This window comes from Montipora capricornis, chromosome 13 (genome assembly GCF_036669925.1).
Source record: "Montipora capricornis isolate CH-2021 chromosome 13, ASM3666992v2, whole genome shotgun sequence".
In the NCBI taxonomy this organism is placed as follows: domain Eukaryota; kingdom Metazoa; phylum Cnidaria; class Anthozoa; order Scleractinia; family Acroporidae; genus Montipora; species Montipora capricornis.
Window position 1 is genome coordinate 29564911 of NC_090895.1, and position 12500 is coordinate 29577410.

The 12500-nt window shown below is 39.3% G+C and overlaps 2 protein-coding genes and 1 long non-coding RNA gene across 7 annotated transcripts in view; 1 reads left to right on the plus strand and 2 right to left on the minus strand.

The window, feature by feature from the left end:
- Positions 1 to 2496, minus strand: part of LOC138029144 (thialysine N-epsilon-acetyltransferase-like) — a 10452-nt gene extending 7956 nt beyond the window's left edge. Inside the window, exons 1-2 of one of the 2 annotated variants that reach the window (XM_068876841.1) lie at positions 2182 to 2496; positions 1331 to 1435 (exon numbers count right to left, since the gene is read on the minus strand). In XM_068876841.1, the coding sequence (XP_068732942.1) occupies positions 1331 to 1420 (90 nt within the window). In that variant the 5' untranslated portion in view covers positions 1421 to 1435; positions 2182 to 2496. Of the gene's footprint in view, positions 1 to 1330; positions 1439 to 2181 lie in introns of both variants that reach the window. The other variant, XM_068876840.1, reaches the window with a different exon arrangement.
- Positions 1 to 12500, plus strand: part of LOC138028347 (uncharacterized) — an 83184-nt gene that overhangs the window by 18159 nt on the left and 52525 nt on the right. Inside the window, exon 4 of one of the 4 annotated variants that reach the window (XR_011127646.1) lies at positions 5837 to 6004. The exons of the other annotated variants lie outside the window; for them this stretch is intronic. This is a non-coding gene — a long non-coding RNA (uncharacterized lncRNA). Of the gene's footprint in view, positions 1 to 5836; positions 6005 to 12500 lie in introns of those variants that run through there. 4 annotated transcript variants of the gene reach the window in all.
- LOC138029514 (pituitary homeobox 2-like) lies at positions 6586 to 11469 on the minus strand. Its single transcript, XM_068877229.1, has 3 exons — positions 11404 to 11469; positions 8985 to 9406; positions 6586 to 8640 (listed from the first exon to the last, which is right to left on the minus strand). Exons 2-3 carry the CDS (start codon positions 9397 to 9399, stop codon positions 8246 to 8248), a joined length of 810 nt encoding a protein of 269 aa, XP_068733330.1. The 5' UTR covers positions 9400 to 9406; positions 11404 to 11469; the 3' UTR covers positions 6586 to 8245.

Sequence of the window (12500 nt, forward strand, 5' to 3'; positions counted from 1 at the left end):
CTGAATTCTGTATCAGGCCTTTCCTTGTCCCTATTGAGGGGTATAAAGGTCTTATCCCAGGGACGTTGATCTGAAATAATGTCTACCATCTTTCTCAGTGGCCTTATTTCATAATAATTATGATTATTATTGTTTAACTCTCTGCCAGTCATCTGAATTTTTAGCTCTTGCACAACATTTGCAGCTTTTCTTCTAAATAAATAATTTTGACACAAAAGGCGTTTAAAAAAAAATAATTTTTAGTTATTTTCTACAATTCAGTTTTCCCCTCAAGTGAACAGATCGGTAATTACCTGATTTCTAGTGCAATTTGCTGACCAAACCCTATTGTTTATTAGCCAATCATAATCCAAAACTTTGATGTGTAATTTGCACTGATATTTCACTTTTTGCACTGTGTTACACTTGAACTGCACTGCTCTCAGCCAATCAGAATTGAGTACTAGTTTTTTCATGTATATTATTAATATTTTTATCGCTTTGTTGTCAAGAGTAAAACTAAAATGTAACTTAAGATAGTGAATGCAGGAATGTACCCATGAGAAAGGTAATAAGCTTTTCAATGGGTGAAAGAACAATAATTGAAATATCAGAGTCCAAGGCTGGATGCAAACCTACGACCTCCTAACACCGATCAGATGATCTACTCACTGTCACTGAGATACAAAAACTCTTCGGGAGTCTGGTCTTCTTCATTAAACAAACTGTTCCACTGGCCCCAGTTGTTCAAACGATGGATAGCGCTATCTGCCGGATAAATCACTATCCACTGGATGACTCAATTGTCTTTGCAAGGGTTTATCCGATGGATAGTGGTTTATCCAATGGATAGCGCTATCCATTGTTTGAACAACTGGGGCCAGATAAATCACTATCCAGTGGATAAGTCATAGTGAAACCGATAATTGTGGTATCCAATGGATAGTGATCCCGGGGGGAAGGGGGACTGAGGTTAAAAAGGGAGGGGTTTGAATTACACCCCTAAAGGAGACCAATCTGGGCATGGCCCAGGCTTTTTTTGATCCCTAAAAGAGACCATGCATACTAAAACACAGAGAAATAAAAAATACAGTAATGATAGCAAAGGCATTATCATCTAATACTTTCACCTACGTGAAGAAATACATTTTATATTTCTTCATGCGCAACCCTAAAGGAGACCAGTCACAGCTACATATGATTGCGTTTTGCCCAGAACACGAATGTGTCTTGGGTTTGCATAATTTACTGTCTCGAATTCTCCCAACTGACCCCCTCGTGTTTAGAAACACGGAAAACGTCCTCTATTGCTTAAACAGGCACAGTTATTAACTTATTATTGTTTACACACCTTTATCATTTGCAAAATATCTGGGATATCCTCCGCTACAGCTTCTCGTACTCGCCAGTTGATCATGCTTGAGCTATCTACTGTTGCCATGTGTTAGACACTGATCTGCTTTATTATAAATTCACAAAGGGAGTCTCCGATTCAGCTTAGTTTTAGAATGTTAAGGTTACTTTTATACAAACGTTGGCCATGTAGCACTTATATTTTAAACAGAGTTAACTGAATAGAGTGTAGTGTAACATGAAGTGCTAGATTTTTACCCCATATGAACCATGTGAGTGTTAGCCCTACTGATGGAAATGGGCCCACACAAGGACAGAGAAAAACTCTGACCAGGGTGGGAATTGAACCCACAACCTTTGGGTTTGATCTCCGCTGCCGCTCTACCGACTGAGCTACAAGGTCAGACGGGAGCAGGCCGCGGGAACTGAAGATGTTAAAGTCACAGCAATGAACATGTACAAGTACAAGGAAATTAAGTTTACGTTTATACAAACGTTGGCCGTGTAGCACTTATATTTCAAACAGAGTTAACTGAATAGAGTGTAATGTGTAGTGCTAGATTTTCTATCCCATATGAACCATGTGAGCGTTAACCCTACTGATGGAAATGGGCCCACACAAGGACAGAGAAAAACTCTGACCAGGGTGGGAATTGAACCCACGACCTTCGGGTTAGATCTCCGCCGCTCTACCGACTGAGCTACAAGGTCAGGCGGGTGCAGGCTGTGGGAAGTCACGGCAATGAACATGTACAAGTACAAGGAAATTAAGGTTACACCCTTTATACAAACGTTAGCCGTGTAGCACTTAAATTTTAAACAGAGTTAACTGAATAAAGTGTAGAATACCCGTTCACTTGTATAAATAAATAGGAACAGCGTCCAGCGTCCAGTGTCCGTTGTAAGAAGACAAAATTGATGAAATCACTCGGCTTTTACTTCGCGTAGAAGACACACATGACGTAAAACAATGGAACAAAAATCGTGAAACAATACCTAATCAGAATTCTAAATCCCTAAAAACCCCTAAAGCTCTTGTTACGTCATGTGTGTCTTCTACACGAAGTAAAAGCCAATCACTCCTCTTCTTCCCTTTAACCAGTTTAACTTCCAATCGCCATATTGAAAGACTAAGCTGACTGGGTATAGTTGGTATAGTAGCCTTCGCAGCTGGCGGTAAATAGGGATGGGCCCATTCTCCGCGCGGCTTCGCCGCTCGTTTTCCTGGAGTGCCACACGCAGGAATAGGGGAAACTCGAAGATTTTTGTTCTTTATTCATATATCATTCAGTGAGAAGCAGGAGCGTGTCATCTGTCGGGAACTGGTTCGGATGACAAGAATTTGTCTTTGTATCTTTATGCCGGGAAAGCCATAACTTTCTTATGTATTTGGTCTTGTTGTCTTGTGGTGTGGTGTTTGTAGCTAGTCAAAGAAGACCTCAACACATCATAATGGAAACACAACACGTGACCATCAAACCTCGTCAAATAATGACAAACCCTTACCACATAATGGCAAAACTACACCTCATAAATAATGTTGCCACAGTACACTTAGCCTCCCAGCAGACGTCCTTTGGGGTTCGTTTGTCACGTATTGATTTCTTCCCCACGGACGAGGAACCCGTGACGAATCCCTAAGAGCGTCTGCGTGGCAGGCTACAATACACTATGACAAAAACTCCACAGCATCAAGACAAAACTTCAAGACCAAAAGAATAAAGATTACAAAAGAAAGTTATGGCTTTCCATATATTTTGATATTTTTTGGAGGCTGAATAGCCTTACAAAACGGAGCTGGCTATTTAGTAAAAAGTTCTGATGTTGATAGTCACGTTCCTGTCCAAACGCTATGTTCTCTTGAATTTCAATAGGAATCTTCTTCTTTAATGATTTACAATATTTTCTGTTGTCTGTGTTCTACCGTGTCTCATTTATTTTAATAGCAAAACTTACAACTCTAAACCCGAGTTGTATGTATCGCTAAATTCACCACTCAGATTTCAACCGTAAAAATCCGAGTTGTGTTTCAGGTTAAAAATACAACTCGGTTTTTTGGAGAAGGAATTCAAGTTGTGAATTGGGAATAAATAAATCGAATGTTTTGCAGTCAAAGTCCGAGTTGTGAATTTCGCGACAGACACAATTGAATTTGGCTATGGATACAACCAGGATTTAGGCCCTGTTTATATGGTTTCTGGCGCCCGAGGCAACCTTTCCCTCGAGTTGCCCTGGGCGAGATATTTTTCCGTTCATTTGTTTAAAAAATTTTATCAACCGTTTACATGAGGAGGGCGAGACAATTCCGATCTGGAGGGCGGGACAACTCGGGGAGGCGATTTGTCTCGCATCGGCAGGTAGGGTGTAAACAGTTTGGCTCGACCACCCGAGATGAGACAGCAAAATCTTAAATGCGCACGCATAAAATAAAAATCAAAGAAGCAACAATTTGGGTGCTTATACATGTTTTTAGCGTTTGCTTTCGAAAGAAAAGGTTTTTCCCGCCAAAATTCTAACCGCAACGGGTCGGCTTCTTTGTCTCGGTTACGCAATTCTTATATAGACGCTCGGTAAAAATGAGGGCTGTCTCGGGTAACCGAGACCACTATGATATAAACAGGCCCTCACTGCGTTGATTTCATATGTGAGCCACGGTACTCGGGTCTGTATAAAAACCAACAACTCACAACAACATTAAAATTTAATAGCTTTTTGCCGTCATTTTACTTAAGAGTATGCGGCGTATGTGCAGCAGAACTGTTCTTAAAGTTTTCCTTTTCAGCACCTAAATCTAACACCTGTGTAATGATTACAGGTGTTTAATGCCGGCTATTATCATTTCGTTGACCAGTTGACTCCTACGCAACAAATTATTCCGACTCACCCGGTATGTAGTCTAGCCTTAACCGCGACAAAGTAACACCTTACCGTCCAATAACCAATCAGAATCACCTGAAAACGACGGAACAAAACATTATTCGTTCATTTGTTTCTTGTCAGTTGCAACGGAAGCCTTGATTTTGAGGCGCGAAAAGAACTGTTTTGCATTTGCTGTTTAAAAAAAAAATTCGAGTCGCTCTTGCTTGAGCGCAGGCCAAAAGTAACTAAACAGTCAATTTTTCCTACGATTCAATACCAGATTGGAGTCCAGAGTCTTGATTAATTTAGCAATCAAACTAAGGGAAAATGGAATTCACAGCTTATCAAGATAGGAAAAAGCGGTAAGTTTGTATGTAATAACATTGTGTCACGATTGATTTGGTGGCTTCCCAACGAAATTATTGTCTTGTTCTTGCATTGACTGGTATACAGATTACATCTTCGGTTATTCCTGGCCCAAAGGTTTTGAAAGACCAAAAGGCTGAAGATTCTTGTCTTTGAAGTAAGACACTAATTTGAAGCCGAAGTACTTGTTCGAAAGTCCCAGACTGTGGCTAAAGGGAGCCATAAAATGATTATAGGCCAAAAGTGATATTTTTATTCCGCAGCATTTCCGACCACAAAAGGAATAGGTGATGTCCAGTCTCTTTTCCATGACAAATTTCTTGACGGTAATATAAAAAAACCTGATGCTCATTAGTGACGCCGGCATAAGCTCGAGCAACAGGCGCATTCATTTGCCGTTCATTGCCGTCTTTTGTTCTAAAAGAAAGTGCTAATGATCAAGACGCTACTGAGTTTGCGTACTTTGTGCTCATACTTGTGCCGCGAGTGAGGAAGGGCACCAGGGGTTCGCAAAAAAAATCCCGGAAAACATTTAGGGACCGGAACTAAGATCCACTTGTTTTGAAAAACTGGTCTTTCAACATGTTTTCAAGAAAACAAAAATCAAAATGATGGTCAAGTTTAACGGCCTAAACGGTCATCGCTTTTAAGATACACCCCTAGGGAATGGTGGCACCCGAACATTTTCGGGACTCTCAAGAAACGGGCTGTGGGCTTGCAAACCACAGGGTCCGTGAACAAACCTCAGGGCGTAAGACTGGGTTCTTTGCTCATCTTGACAACGTAGGAAAAAACAACTGGAAACAACTGGAAAGTACAAACCTTCATGATTTTGAGGAAATTGGCCCATTTATAAAGGGACGTTGTGAAATGTACATAAAGGAAAAAATAACTTCTGTTGTTATATAGCTGAAATTTTCCCCCAACAGCGCGCGCTCTCATTGCTTACTTCGAGGTCACATGACATCTAAGAATACAGCTAATTCCCGCCAAAAGTATCTGAGCGGGCAACAGTGCAAAATCTATGACGTCAGAGGGTAACAGTGCACTGTTACCCGCGACTGTTGACCGATGACCGCCGTTGTTGTTTCCCTCGGCTGCGCCTCGGGGAAACATTGAGATTCTCGGGAAACAAAATTAACTGTTTCCCTCGGGACCAGTCATTAAGTGTTTATTTTGATTTTAAAGGGCGTCTCAATTGTATTTACTCGGCAGCCAGCACTTATTAGTAGTTTTTGTCATCTCTCAAAGTAAACTTTCCATAAATTCAATTTTACAGGCGAATACCAAATAGTGATCACGACGCAGAGAGGGAAAGAAGATTGAACGCAAACATGATCGAACGCAGGAGAATGCAAAATATAAATTCAGGTTTTACAAGCTTGAAAAGACTGCTGCCACCGACTGAAAAGAAACAAACTAAGGCTGCCATATTGGAGCAGGCAGTTCAACATATTTTGCGACTTCAGAGAACAGTTGTTCAAGTCAGGGAAACCAATAATACCTTGCGTCAAAACTTAGCAGATGAGAGAAAACAACGGCTTGATTTAAAAAAAGAACTTGATTTTCAAATAGGTGAGAGATTTCAGGGAGCTCCATTCTTCTCCCACATCAAGTTAAAAGGACGTGCTCTCTCTCCTCCACATGCACACCAGGGCCACAGAGCCAGAGTATTTAACCACCGCTGGCCTACAGCGTCATGCAGTGGTGGAGTGTCAGTCAGTTCATCTGGAAACCAGATCTTTGACCGTTTTAGTCTTCAGGAGTCTACAAAATTGAGCCAGGTCCCAGTGAAACTGAAGACACATGACTTATGGGAAGGTAACAACAAGAATGAAACATGTTCTCCACAAGAAGAACCGTCACCCTTGTACCAACAAGCCAGTGGTATTTCTCCACCACGTGATATTTTACCGGAGCCAGGTGCGTGCCAGCGAAGTTCATTGGGAAATAATTTGCAATGCATTGTGGATGCAATCAATTTGCTTGAAAAAAGTTGATTGATGGCACAATTTACAAGAAAAAAATATTTGAAATTTGTTTTGATTAAGACTTTTGATCATCCAATTGTTTTCCGTTTAGACCGAGGCAAAAAAAAAAAAGAAAGTGTAATTGTTGATACTAGAATTGTAACGTAAGTTAAATAATAGTATGGAAAAAAAATCTAACGCAAATTACCTATTGATTTCAGCAAAAGAGAAATCCCATGCAATATGCACATCAGTGAAATTCCATAACTGAATTAAGCTTCGAAGCCGAATATATATTTATGAAGAGTTAAACTTACTTTGTCAGCGGTAAGGGTTGTCAGGACATTCAGTGTAATATCACATTTATGTACCGGGGTGATAATTCCCATTATTTGTATTGTTAGTAAGACGACTAGTTTCGCAAAGCATTTTTGTTTGTTAGCTGGGCTACGTATCGAGAGCAGAAACGTCCCTCTTTACATTTCTGAAACAGTCGAAGAAGAAAAGCAGTTTGCTTGCTCTGAATTTGGTTTAGTTGGCATACGTAAAGAAAACGCCGTGCGTTTTCCGTTCGTTTTGTATATACGCCTCTTGTCCGACTTTCTGCGGGAAACGAAGGACTTATTAATGCTGAAAGATAAGCTTAAACTCAGTCATCATTTCTCAATGGTCTTTTGTCCGTTTGGTTTCCGTACACTAGCCATCATTTTCAAACGTGGACAAAAGGCCACTGCTGAAACGAATTTGCGCCATTTTTATCGAGAAATGAAGAAAAGATGCTGTTTCCAAATTGTAAAGTGTAAAGAATAGAGTTTATATTCGTTTAATAACAAGGTGAAATCATCGCGCTGGACGTTATTTATAGTATCAAATATAGCTATAGCCTTTGATATAGATATAGATATAGATATAGCTATAACCTTAATTAATTGAATTTTAATTTTCGGTTCTTTTGGTATCATTTCTATACCTTACAGAGCAAATGGAATTGGGGTGGAGAGGGACGTGATGCCCCTAGATGGGTAGGGAAGGAGATGGTCAAAAGCCGTTTGCGGCTTCGAACGGTTGTTTAGAGAAACTAGGGTTTCTCACCTCAAGGCTTTTTGCAGTATTATGACAGATAATTTAACTGTGAAACGGGAAAGATACGGAGTTGCTCAGTGCAGGTCATATGTGGCTTTGTAGGGTAAAAGGACGAGAGTTCAAGCCCTTTCACATCTTTATAGAAGTAGAAATTATTTATGGAAAGAATGAATTTGTATTGTATGCTCCTGGCTGGACCAGATAAGAAAAGAAAAATAAAAAAAATTATACACGACCCCGAGGCCCTTGTCTTGTAAAGCAAACGATAAAGATGTGAACAACACTTGTGGATTAAGGCCCGGTCGCACATGTGCTTGTACATAATGTGCTTTATAAGGCCCGGTCGCAAAAAGCGTCTATTTTAACTTTAAAAATTTATCTTGCAAAAAAAAAAAAAAAAAAACATATATGCCTCGCAGACGCTTTTTGCTAAGAAAACAGGGAAATAGAAAAATAGTATGGTTACAAACTATCTGAAATTAAACCACTTGAAATAAATGACTTTAGACGACGACCAATAAGTCACTTCAGGTCTGTCTGGCCATTGGCAACTTGATATCAGATATGAAGTCTTTACGGCTTTTTTTAAAGGGTATATAAAGAGGGAGATTGATTATATCTTACAACTCCCTGATTCATCGCTCGTTATCACTGGCTTCGCTGCTGCTATTTATAGCACTGGCTTTTCTCTCATCTGTATCATGGTTCTGCAAGTAATCGTCTTTTAATACCGAAGTGTTCTCAAGACATTGCTGTAATTTTTCAGCCTCCATTTTTTTCCTGTCCTTTGCCCTTCTGTTTTGAAACCACACCTGTATTCTGTCCTCAGTGAGATTCGTAGGTTTTTCCAATTTTATTCTATCGTCCATATGAGGGTATTTTTCCTTTTCGTAAACTGATTCTAGAATTTCCAGTTGTTCTTTTGTAAGGTTCTTGCGTTTCCTTTTGGCATCTTGTCTTTCTGATGTAGCAATTTGTTCTGCTGTTAAGCTGGTGGTTGCATTCGTTGACAAACGTGCCTTCTTTGTCACTGCAGCAATTAATCCAAGAAAAACATTCCGTCATTTCCGTGTATTTTAGATTTGTTTACGTTAGTGATCAAAAACTGGAATATTTCTCGTTTCTGGTGCCAAAAAACAAACTCTTTTCTGTTAAAAAATTAACTCACTTTCAACCTTTCCCAACCCAGAGATGCGATTAACATCAAGGGGAGGGCTAAGGTGGATCTGTTCACTGACCATCCATGATGAAAACAGCTTGAATGACATACGTTAACAGAAATCAATGGAATCATTTTCGTTGGTGATATGCGCGAGAAAAAGGGTGGAAACAAACCATCAAATGGCCGATTGTCTATTCATTATTCAAGCTTACCTGGTTGAGTTTTTTCGTGTTCTTCCGTCTTCTCACCGTGAAGCCCTGTTCCAGTCAAGCGCTGATCTCCTGGTGGCCCCGCCATGCATTGCGAGGAATTCAACATCCCATAATAAGCGTCTTGAAGGGGAATTGAGAATGACTGCGCATGTGTTAATGGGAACTGGAACGAGGTTGGCATTGGGGAAAAATCGTAAAATGGTGCCGAAAATGGGAATCCGTGACTCGCGAAATAGTGAAGTTGAGCCGATATTGAAGGGTTGAGAGACGCATAATACAGACTATAAGGGATACGGAAACGAGCTTGTTGGGCTTCAATAAACGCTTTCATACCATGCTTCATCATCAGAAGTAGGTGAGCTGCTTCTACCACGTCAGGAGTCATGCCCGCCATGTTATTTTGAGGATCAGTCATTATCTTACTGCAAATAAAAACGACATCCTAATTATTTCTTTCTCTCTTAGGCAAAAAGATGGAGCGGATACTTTCTTCTGACACACGGCCATCTACAAAAAATTGTGATTGCAGCGTGCATCAATTCCGCCATTTAGAAGCCAGTGATAAATTATCAGTAATTCAAATCTTCTCTGACATGTGGAATTATCTTTCGTGCAGACTTCCATAATCACCACATACTTTATAAAGACATAATTTCACAAAAAAAAAAAGTACGGCCAAGCCAGGTTGCCTTATTGGTTTTCACACAAAATTAAGAAAACATGGCAAAAGTGAGTGATTTTAAAAGTCAAGGAAAATAAAAAAGATGTGCCAATCTCGTTCACACGACCATTCCCTTCGCTTCAGGGCGGGGACAAGGAAAAGGGAGAGGTCGATGCGAACGCGTTAGAGCTGATCGATGAACAAATTGGTGCTCGAAATACTTGAAAATATTCACATACTTCTTTACTCTTAAATCAGCCTTTAGTTTTTCATTAACATGTAAATACACATGAAGACGAATTCAGGACTTGCTAAAAGATTCAAATTGCAAAAGTTTTTTCAGGCAAAGATTAATTGAACAAGGCGAAAGCGTAGAGTTAGTTCAAAATATCAAAAGCTTTATAATATCACGTTCCAACAACAATAACAAAGAAGCTGGGAAATCGATGTAATGGTTTTGTTGGGCATAAATAAATTGAAACCAGCCGCTTTAGTAAGACTCTGAGGAAAAGTCGAAGGTTTGTCGTCGAGTGATGAATCAAGTTATTATTTTGTTCCCAAGTTATTAAAACTGATTTCAACGTAACTTATTTGAACTTAGGATTCTGTCTTCGTTGATTAACGCAGTTAACCGGCAGAGAATCCTACAAGCTTCGAATTCCTAGAAGGTAAACAAATGCTCCTAATTTGATTAAGCTGAAAGAATACTTGAATATCGCTACTCATTGTTATTAAGTTAAATTTGTGAAAAACTAAAATTGCTTAACTGTTTATAAATTATAATCAGCTAGAAACACCTAAGGGTCCAAAAAAGTTTCGCAAAAAATCTGAATCAACTTTGTGATCGATCTTAACTGAATTTAGCTAAATTCAGTTAAGATGAATTACACTTGTAAGCCGTCGTAGCGGCAAAATTAACTTTTTTCCGAGTAATTCCTGCCTTACATATAAACTATATTCTACAAATACGAGTTTACTCAAGCTTTTCAGGATTTTTTTGGAACGGTTTAAATGGCAGCATGTGAAATAAAAGTGACGAATAATTCTGTGGGCTGACGTTGTGCAGCATTTTATCTGATCGCGAATCCATAACGTTCCCCTGGAATTGCTCGATTACAACTCTTTTTTAAAAACTATAATTAAAAGAATAACAACTTTATTAAAGTGATATTATTGAAAGGAATTCGGTTGACGTTTCACTGAGATTGTCCAGCAGGCGTGCCAAAATTATGATTTGTACAATATAGCAGTTGCATGTATCTTTCAAACAACGGTTTAAGTCGCAAACTGCTAAGATATTACTGAGCTTACCGATAATACTAATGCTCCCAGTTTGCTTCTTGTAAAACTATTTCCATCTTAACTTTTCTTGCTTGACAAAAAGAAGATATTTCGAGTCAAAACCCATTCAAGACTTTTTAAAAAGCACCTTTTAATTGAGCAGATGTTAAAACATAGGATTGCATTATTTTGTTCATCAGGGAGCGGTCTTTACCTGTTTTCAGTTTCTTACACTAAAGATAACTACTAAAAACGATCAAAACGAAAATATTTCCGACAATTCATTAAAATTTCTCCAGTAGCAATCCTGGCAAAACTCCTTCTAGGCTCTAATAATACTAATTATTTTTCACAACAAACGGCTGCCAAATCCTAAGCACATGTTACTCGATATGCTACCGTGAAACCAGACGGGCAGTTTGATTAAGAAATCTAACGAATGAAGTTCACTCAAAATAGCGATTTACTAAGTCTCACCTTGAACTGAATACTCTTGAGGCATCTTGGATCTATGTAAAAGTATAATGCTGATCTGAGGCGCCATTTGGTGCTTTTCTACCGCGACCGATGAAAACTGACTGTGGAACACACGATCAAACTTTTGCAATGAAATTGACGTCAGCTCAAACACGACATTTGATTGGATATCGCGTGCTAATTAATGTTCTTAGTTGGGTTCTTTCCTTTGCCTTCCCTTTGCGAAGATGAAGTATTTGGGATGTCCTCCGTTGCCCAAACATTGAAACGGTAAAATAGTGAGGGGTTCGTTTCTCGGAAATGTTTCCAACCTGATTCCCACCATCTTTTAAAAATAGGTCCCATTTGTCTGCCTTGGGGTTTGGAATGAAGTGATAACCGTAAACATACGCCTACATTTACTCGCTTGTTTGAAAGATTTTCCTCTTTCATATTGCTTGGGATAACAATCCTCCGGAGAGTCTCCATAATCATCCCAAGGGGCTCTAACATTTCTTTTTGGTGAATAAACTAAAAAATCCTTCCTTTGAAAGGCTTATATATCCTTGCTTATTTAATCATTGCCTCTGGCCTCTTGGCCATCAACACCCCGTAGATCTTGCGTTTTCCGAAGTGAATAAAGTGTCTTAAAACTATGAAAATCGTTCTAGGGTTCTCTGAATCACTTATTTCACTTATTCCCAGTAGCCTGCGATGCGTCGACAAAGAATTTCTGCCAAAAAGTCATGACAAAAAGCAGCAATGCATTAACTCAAACATCCTTTCCTTTAATTAAGTTTTGTTGAAGAATTCTCGTTCCAGGCTCTCTTATTATCTAAGCAAAGCTGATTTGCTTGATAACTAAGGTCACTAGCAGAGAACCCATAGCACTTCTGTCCATCAGTTTGGTAATGGGTGCATTAATTAAAAAATCCCACCCTCGTAGTTATAAACAATGGAATTTCAATTGTTCTGAGTGGGATCACAAACGAGATCTTTGTCCAGGCCAGCCGAACGAATTTTTTCAAATCCTCGTCCTCCTAGCTCCCTCCCCACTTCTTTTAATCTCCATTTCTTTTAACGGTGATGACAAAAACAATTCGACCTGGAAAATAAAT